We start from the raw sequence: 9,656 nt of genomic DNA, 5'->3' as shown, positions 1-9,656 counted from the left end.
TGTGTCGTCTTATTATTTGTTAATTAGGACAGAGCCCTCATTCTTTTGATTACCTTTGGGATGACGTCAAAAAATGAGAAGAAATGCCTTGCTAATGCCTCCCATTTATTCTTGGAAAGAATGTGAACGAGGCAGGTAGTAAGGAAAGCCCTGCACCTAAAGACATGAAATGCAGGTAGTATGGTAGTATGTTACATTTGCATGTGGAACTCCTTTGAAAATTCACCTGCATGTATGTATACTTTAATCCTTATTGGGGGCTCTTTGTATCAGCATACACTAATAATGTGTGTGGCTAGTATATAGACCTTACTGAGATTAATGGGCCTGTTGATAAACAACATATGTTAACACGTCATGCAGTTTAGTTAATATGTCCCTAAGTGATTTAGTAAAATAAATGCATATGGCATATGAGAGTAGTAGCAAATAGATTTTGTAGAACAGTCTGGCAGATCAAGATTTTTATGCTTTATTCAGAAACAGACCTTTAGACTTTATCAAGCTATGGGTATTATGCGCATGTTACATAACAGAACTGTTCCAGCTTTTAGTGGGATGGGATCTAGTTGTGCCACCTATTTATGCTTCTTACCTGCATAGATATTATTAAGGACCTCTGTATTTGCATTTATGCAAATGCATTCTCATGGGAAAATGAGGTCTGAATGGGAGAGAATATTTGAATGAAGAAAAATTTCTCTCACCTTTTGCTGAGCACCTTCTTGTGGTTACCTCGTTGTATAACATTTACACTAAATCTCAGTAAGGTGACCACTGCTAATGTATGAAAGCAAGCAAAATAGATAATTCATCCTTGCTGCAATGTTGCCAAGAACCAAAAGGTGCTCTCCTGTCTCCTGTAGCTTTAGCACAAGCTAATGGTAGTTGTAGCAATAGTGCAGACCCTTCGGGTGAAGACAGGATCTAACATAGCAGTAGGCCATGGTGACCCTGTTCATGGACCCACTGTAGCAGACCACAGATTCCAATGATAACATTAAGAGGATAAAATTCTACAAACCCTATATTTAAATCAAGAAGGTTTACAAAGAGAGCATACAAAAAAAATGGAATAAATGATACAGAGACCAAGAAAATGTGGCAGAAATCATCCCGATTGTATGGTATACCAGTGGCCTGAATAAGAGCCTCCAGGTGCATCTAGATATATGGAGCCTGTACATCTTACACCCCATGAATTCTCTTTAGTGCCATGCAAGTATTCAGAAGGGCATTAGCAATAAATTTGAGAGATCTGAGATATCATACTCAACATACCCTGGTTTATGAGTGAGGTTCATTCCTGTTAAGTTTTGCACAAAATCGCCCCATTTGGAGACATTACCCTGAATGAATTAGCTGAAAACACTGTGTAGTTGGAGTCCCACCGTATTACCATCTCTTATTAGTTCTATTGATTTTCCAGTCTATTCCTAGCAAATAACCATAAACCTGGAACTGTTCACTACTGTCCAAATGCCTTTTTCTAGATATATAGAATTCAATATTTTACCTCCAACACAGTCATTGGGCTATTATTGTTGTAACTCACATCACTGCCCCTAATGATTACATCAAGCCTATACTAATTATGGAATAAAACCTCACTATTCAGAGCATAGTTTTTCTAATTATATAAGCATTTTTTACTAATTCTGTTATTCTGTATTTGTAGTTTGTTAATTAAAATCAACTCTGAATGGTTGTTTTGGACCACCATATATTAAAATGGTTTTGAGCAGTGCACAAAGAGCCATCTTTCTGCGAGGCAGAACTGCAGATGGTTTCAGTATACATTAAGTTATTTGACTATGAATTAGTCTTTTATGAGGAAGAGAAGAAGGTAATTTGAATGTTTGAACCCCCACAGGAAACTGTCTCAGTGAACAATTCTCAAAGTAAAGACTAATTAGGACTCAAGTTAATTAGAAGGTGTGGCTTGGAAAGACATTGATGAGAAGAGCCTGTCATTTTAAACAAATGGAGAAGAGCTAAATAAATTAGGCTCCATTAATATCTCATTGGTTTGTGAGCTCCTTTTTATTGCATTCATTAAGAAGCACTAAGGCTTCACTGTTCATTGTGGATCTTGCCCTCATTTACCATTGATTAAACTTGCTCATACATTAAAACAATTGCAAAAATTCAGATGCTGTTTAGAAAAAAAAAATAAAATATATATATATATATATAAGGACATAAGAAATTGCCATGCTGGGTCAGACCAAGGGTCCATCAAGCCCAGCATCCTGTTTCCAACAGAGGCCAAATCAGGCCACAAGAACCTGACAAATAAATAAATAAATAAATAAATAAATAAATAAATAAATATATATACACACACATACATATATATTTTATTTTCCTTTATTTGTTTCTTATTTATAAGCATTCATTGTATTGAACATTATTTGATTGCTTAGTGACAGAAAATTACATAAAATTATATCAGAATATCAGGGATGAAAATGGGATACTTGTAGTATGTATTGGTAAAACCATCTGTCTCTCTATCTAGCCATAATTTATAAGGGGAATCCTGGTTGTCATCAATTTGAGCAGGTTTCCCTGGTGGTCACCAAAAGAAAATGATCACTGGCTATAAGAGATTGTTTCAGATAAATGTATTGTAGCAGTAAGTAAGTTTTTACAGTGATTTTTGGGATGGGATCTAAGAGTTGACGGACAACCTTTAATCACTGAGAGCTTTATAGAAACATTTTGGTATATTCTGAAAGGAAAAAAAAAAACCCTGTCTTTGGGTAATCTTTTATATCCTTGTTAACATCTCTCCTAATTAGAATGTCTTTAAGAATTTATGTGATACAGCTCTGCCGAAAAGAATTACAATGAAGGGTCTGGGTTTTTTTTTCCCCATTATTTAAAAAGAAGTCAAACTCATGCTTTAAATGATAGAATCAGAAGAAAAAAAAGTCTTACAAAAATTCAGTTCTAAGTGGCATATATATAAGATACGTGCCTGCGGGCCTTCATCTGAACCATTGCTTCATGAATTTTCTGTGAAGGTGATAGGTCCACTTTGGATGGTTTTTGGTAATGCGTCATTACCTATGGCAAAACTGCTGCCATCTGCTAACAAATTGCACTTTTAATACGTTGGCCTATAGATCGTCCAGGCAACACTGTATACAGTAAGTATCAGATTTAAATTTTGGGCCAAACTACAGCAAAACCCCCGCATATTACTTTGCTTAATCAATTTTGAATTTTTTTTTTAACCCTAGGCTTTAATTTCTGACACCTTCTGCAGTTTGGGGTTGGCTGTGCATTGTCATGAGGAGGACCTGGGTTCATTCCTCAGATCTGGACTCGGATCCCTGGGCTGGCCATCGCTGGAAGTGCCACAGCAGCAGTGTTCATAGCCTCTGGGAGGGAGGGATTTCCAGACATTGTTCAGTAAATGAATGGTACCTAATAGCCAGACTCAAGGTCTACATTAGCCAGATGATGGAGACAGTTGCAGCTTTTGGCCGGTGACCAAGGGCTGTCACTACAGAATTGGGTGGGATATAAAATGGGGGGAATGGGGAGAAAACCCTGGATTGTTGCGAATGAAGCTTCATAGCATCATAGCTCAACATAGGCTTGTTTCAACTGAGCTGGAAGCTCAAACATTTGCAGAAAACTACCTGGCAAAAAAAAAAAAAGAAAACACTTCAGCTTTCACTCAACGCACAATAAAGCTCTGGAATTTGTTGCCAGAGGATGTGGTTAGTGCAGTTAGTGTAGCTGGGTTCAAAAAAGGTTTGGATAAGTTCTTGGAGGAGAAGTCCATTAATGGCTATTAATCAATTATACTTAGGGAATAGCCACTGCTATTAATTGTATCAGTAGCATGGAATCTTCTTAGTGTTTGGGTAATTGCCAGGTTCTTGTGGCCTGGTTTTGGCCTCTGTTGGAAACAGGATGCTGGGCTTGATGGATCCTTGGTCTGACCCAGCATGGCAATTTCTCATGTTCTTATGTTCTTAAAGGAAAAATTTCCCCAGAAAAATCATGCAGCAAAATGCATTGTGAAACTTTAGCCAGATATTTAGCTGTTACATTTTTGGATGGTAGTTTGATAGCATTGACGCCCAAGATTTTGCTTGCACTGTATTTCTGTGGATTTTTTTCCCTTCTTGAAAATGCTGAACATTAAATCCTTGGGCAACAGATAGACTAGTTCAAGCAAACCAACTTGATGACACAATGTACTTCTTTACCCTTAATTTTGACTACTCCTCAATGCTAGCCCTTAATGTGAATGCAGTCTTGTGACAGATTTTTCTTATTGCAGTTTTTGCTGCTTTAAGAGAAACGAGGCAAAGTTCTTTCTTGTGCTGCTTTCAGTTGTGGCTTCGATGACCTATTCTATTCCTACAGATCAACATTCGACATTCCTTAACAGGTAGACCAGAGGTAGAAAAGAAGCCGTTTTAATCTTGCTTTGTAATGCATGGAAATGAGGTGCCTTGGAGAAAAATTGGTTCAAGGACTAGGATCAGGATTTACATGGCCAAGCCTGGGGTTTTAAAGATCCTGCCCCACTGAATAGTTAAGGGCTTAAATCACTAATGGGTAAATTTTCAAAAGCTGGTGCATGTAAGAACCGGGAGATACGCGTGTGGCCGGGCCCCGGGCACGCCGCAGGGATTTTTAAAGGCCCGCAGCCACGCACGTATCTTCCGGTACGCTCCAAAGAGCTGGCAAAAAAAAAAAAAGGGGCAGTCTGGGGGGTGGGGCGGGGGCCGGCAGGTGTGCGCAACATATTCCGGTTCCGGAGAGCAGGTAAGTATAGAAATAAAATTGTTAGAGGGGAAAAGGCAGGCAGGGTAGGTAGGGGGATGTAGGAAGTTCCCTTCCAGCCCGCTCCAATAAAGGGAACTTGGGAAGGCCCAATCCATCATCAAGCACGTTTTATAAAATGCCCCTGCCCTTACGCGCGCAAGCCAGTACTCACTCGCATTAAACATCAGGTGTGCATGTGTAGCAGGTTTTATAACATGTGACTTGCCCAAGGTTACAAGGAGCAACAGTAGGGCTTGAACACCGCTCTCTGCTGCTCTGACCACTAGGCCACTCCTCCATGCCAGTATAAAGGTAAAGCAAAGCAGAACAAAACTTGCAGGCCAGCAGTGGTCCTCCAGGTTTTAAAACTATATGCCCCTGGCTGAGCTGCTTGATCCCCCTTCTCCTTCTTTACAAAGTGGGGCACCACTCCCTGACCCTCCAGAAGCCCTCGGTGTGACTATTTAAATGCCAGTATCAGTCAGCAGTACTGGCACTCAGATATTCACTTCACTGCAGCCAGGATTGATCCCTTCGCTGACAGCTGACCAATCCTTGTTTAGAACTCAGTATTGAAAAACTGATTTGGACTTCCCCCCCCCCCCCCAAAAAAAAAAAAAAAAAATGGGTCTTACAGGTTTGCAATGGTGTTTGGGTAATTGCCAGGTTCTTGTGGCCTGGTTTGGCCTCTGTTGGAAACAGGATGCTGGGCTTGATTGACCCTTGGTCTGACCCAGCATGGCAATTTCTTATGTTCTTAATCTTGGTATTATACTAGATCCCAAATTAAATATGTCAATTCATTTTAAATCCATAGTTAAAGCCTCATTCTTCAAACTTCAATTGCTGAAACATATCAAGCTGTTATCAAGTCCTTTCACAGGACTGGATTACTGTAATTCTCTATATCTGGGTTTACCTCAGTCAACATTACGTCCACTCCTGCTAGTACAAAATGCAGCAGCCGTCTACTAACCAACCGAAGATTACACGATCATATTTCTCCAGTTCTCTTTGACGTACATTGGTTACCAATTAAATGGAAAATCCAATATAAAACCCTGACTTTAATACATAATCTTATCCACAATAACAATAATTCATAGTTATCCGCAACTTTTCATCTTTATATTTCTTGCCGAAACCTCAGGTCAGAAAATCAACTCCTCCTACAGGTTCCATTCCCCAAATCTACCAGATTAGTCATGATTTGTGAACGCATCTTTTCTATCACAGGCCCAATCCTATGCAATGCATTACCCCTCACTGTCAGACATCTAATCAACAATAAGGATTTTTTAAAAAGCATTAAAACGCCATCTTTTTAAGCACAACCCTATTAACCCTCACCTATATTTTCCCATCTCTCTTTACCATTGACTTTTATCTTACTCTGCTTGTTTTAAGTTATTTAATGTAAAGATTACTTTTATTATTTTATGTTATTATATTATTTTATGTCTGTCCATTTAATTATGAATGTACTTTGTAACCTGCCCCGAACATTGGAGGGTGCGGGCAATAAATACTTTAAAATAAATAAATAATGGTCTTTAAAAAAAAAAAAAAAAAATAGAATTCTGAAATGCTGGATTCATGTACAGGAGAAAGTTACTTATTTGTTCTATTCCTCAGATAAATACAAAACAAAACCAGTAACATTTTCTTCTTTCTGTTCCCTATTTTCAGATGGAGTGTTTGGGAGATGTCAGCAGGTTCCAGTGATAGATGTATTCAAATATGAGGTTTCAACTCCTGTTCTGCAACGCCTCAGGACAATCTTACAAAAACTGTCTCACAAAGGTATAGTTCTGAACTAGTTAGACAGCTATGGGATGGAAGTGTGTACTTGGTGAGCAGCCTTTGCCATGGCTTAATAATTGCTATGACCTGCTAAAAACAGTTTTGGCAATGAGGAAGGTGTATTGCCCATGTTCAAATCACCATTTTCATGCTGGCATTCTGGAATAGCAGGACTAATTTCTGCAAAGAGTTGATGTACTTTTGACTAGTGCAGCTGGTAAATGGTTTTTTGATCTGTGCAGAGTGCATATTGGATGTTGAACCATGATTTACTCCTGAATTACTGCAGAATATTTTACTCTATCAAGACCATTTTTTTTTAGACATTTTGTTTGAACAGACCTGTTTCCAGTGTTTCATGATGTAGAATGCATTAATTTGGCTTTAAATTTATTCTATAATATTGGCCCCATGATGCCGAAAAGGGAAATTCAGGTTTGAGTTTCTACTCAGGCACATTTCATTGAGATAACTTTACTAGGACTTAGGATGGGAGGGAAGGTGGCTCCCACTGCTGTAGCGACCCTTACTGGGACAAGAACTTTGTGGAGGGGTTCATTCTCAGCCAACAAGGAAACAAAGTCACCCAGGTCAGTCATCTGAGGAAAGATCAGAGCAAATCAGATGCATCAGCTATGCATGACTAAATTGACAATGAGACTTTTGGCTTTAGTCAGCTTATTCTTATGACCTCTGCTTATTTAATATTTTGCCGGCAAATATACTGCACGAACGTTAATACTCTTGCAAAAATAATCCGTTTAAAAGTCACTAAAACAGAAGCAAACAATAAATAAACTGAATCATACTATAAAATAAATAAACTTATGAAGATAAACAAAATTATTGAGAATTATTCTAGAAAAAAATGATGGAAAACAAAACAAATGCTTAGTGGTAAAAAATAAAGACATGACCCAGGTTTTTCATTTCATGATCAAAGCCATGAGGAGCAGTGCAGTTATGTGTAGCAAAGTTTAGGGCATATTTCCATTTCAACTACACATCAAGAAAGTCAAGAAGCGAGTGAGATAATTCTGTGACTCATAATAGCTTGAGTGTTCTTTCCAGTCTATAATCTGGACTCAAAGATCATGGGGTGGGCTATCGCTCAATGCTATCTGAATAAAGAAAGGGTACGCATTTTAATTAATTGTGCCTCATGCTTTCCTTGATGGGTGACTCATTGCTTTGGATTATATTAGGAAATGATTTTCCCTTCCCCTGCAGCTGACCTCTGAAGCACCGTCTCCTTGGAAAATCAACTAATGAACAATAGATTTTCTTAGAGGTCCCGGTGCTGATTAGAGTCAGGATAGTCAGGAATGGAAAGGGGAAAAAAAAATAAGATTTCTAGAAACACATGTGCCAGCATGAGAATTGTTTTAGGAGGGGGTGCTGGGTAAAATTGCATAGGGGACAATTTTCACAAAGCAGCATGGTGGCACAATTCACAAGGACTTTAGAAAATTCTCAAAGAAAAACTATCTGCGCATTGACCCCTGCTGTTTCTGCAAATGGGGGGAAGGGTGGGTGGGAGGGGGGAATAATGTTAAAAAAAAGCATGGGCACTTTTCTCCCCCAACCTTGTTCCATCCTGGGAGCATCTACGCTTCATGGCTAAATATATGTAGCTGAAACAACATTAGTTGGATTTAGTGGCTCTGCATGGGACAGTTGTCTAAAAAGGGATTCAGCTGTCAAACTCTGTGGTGAGGCAGCCAGCCCCTTTAGAAAAGTGCCCTTATCTTTTTTAGTGATATTATGATGATTCTGGGACACACATTAGGATAGAATGCAGAAATGATAAAACATTTTATTTAACTTTTATTTTGTTTTCTTTGTAACATAAACTGTATTTAACATTTTTTTGCTTTTATTTTGAATATTAATATGGAAATCGCCCTGAGCAATATTTTTTTTAAAGAGTGCGTTATATAAGACCTTTTAAATGAAATAAATAAATAAATAATAACATAGTTGTTTCAGCTATAATCGTTATCAAGTGGTCATTTAAAATGAATACTGTAAGTTTCCCATTTAATACTGACCTTTTTCTACACAACTCTGGGCTATATCCCAGGTGTTCAGTTTTCTTAAATATTTACTGAGTGACTTTGGGTGTATTTTGAATATTCTCCTTTTTGTCTGGAGGCATGGAATAAGAGAGATTTTCTTGCAAATCGGGCTCCTAACTAAGCAGAGAATTGCAGGGTTGCACTTGGAGCTTTAAAGTAGGCTGGTCTCATAATCCTTTTCCTTCAGCACGTTCACTAAATAACGGTTTCTTAGTTCAAGCAAATGTGCTAAGAATCTATTGCAATATTATTTTACAAAACACAATGGGAGAAGCTCAGTGGTAAAAATTAAATGGCAGCTGATCAAAAAAAGGAGAGGGCGTATTCTAGTGCAGCGGTTCTCAACCAATAAGTTGCGACATACCAGTGTGTCACCAAGCATAGACACTGTGTGTCCTTCCCTGCTGGCCCGGCTGTTCTTCCCTCTCCCCCCTCCTCTGCTCCAGAGAGATGCGAGAACTCTTCCTCTATCCGGGGGCAGAACGCATTAGTGGACGCTCTTGGGGGAGGCAGCAGCAGTGGTGGCGTGACCTTTCATTCATTCCCCCCCCCCCCAGCTTGGAAGAGGAAGTGATGTGCGATGGACCCCTTTGGGAAAAGGAGAGGCCATACTGCCATCAGAAATACAAGCAGCATCAGCCTCAGGCCCAATTAGGTGGCAGGAAGAGCGTTGCGGGCCCGGAGCAAGAAAAGGCGCAACCAGTGGTCAGGATCAGGAGGCAGAGCAGCATCAACCCCTGTGGCAATGGGACTCTTCTTTCTTTCTTGGGGTGGAAGAGGAGGAGGAGGAGGAGGAGGTGGCTGCTACTGCCGCTGCTGCAACTTATAATTCTGGGGGGAGGGGGACAGGGAGAGGAGAAAGTAAGTGAATGAGTGACAGAGCTGTCTGTGTTTGATTGAGAACAGGTGTGTATGTGTGTGTGTGTGTGTGTGTGTGTGTGTGTGTGAGAGAGAGACTGGGTGGGAGGGAGAAAGAGAGAG

At 39.4% G+C, this 9,656-nt stretch overlaps 1 protein-coding gene across 1 annotated transcript in view; it reads left to right on the top strand.

Moving 5' to 3' along the window:
• The window catches only part of LOC115083222 (receptor-type tyrosine-protein phosphatase N2-like), a 1,006,533-nt gene that overhangs the window by 476,334 nt on the left and 520,543 nt on the right, over positions 1-9,656 (top strand). Inside the window, exon 3 of the mRNA XM_029587031.1 lies at positions 6,484-6,597. Within this exon, the coding sequence (XP_029442891.1) occupies positions 6,484-6,597 (114 nt within the window). The remainder of the gene's footprint in view (positions 1-6,483; positions 6,598-9,656) is intronic.

Source organism: Rhinatrema bivittatum, chromosome 2 (genome assembly GCF_901001135.1).
Source record: "Rhinatrema bivittatum chromosome 2, aRhiBiv1.1, whole genome shotgun sequence".
NCBI lineage: Eukaryota > Metazoa > Chordata > Amphibia > Gymnophiona > Rhinatrematidae > Rhinatrema > Rhinatrema bivittatum.
Note: the sequence above shows the minus strand (reverse complement) of the source record. Positions and strands in the feature narration are given on the sequence as shown.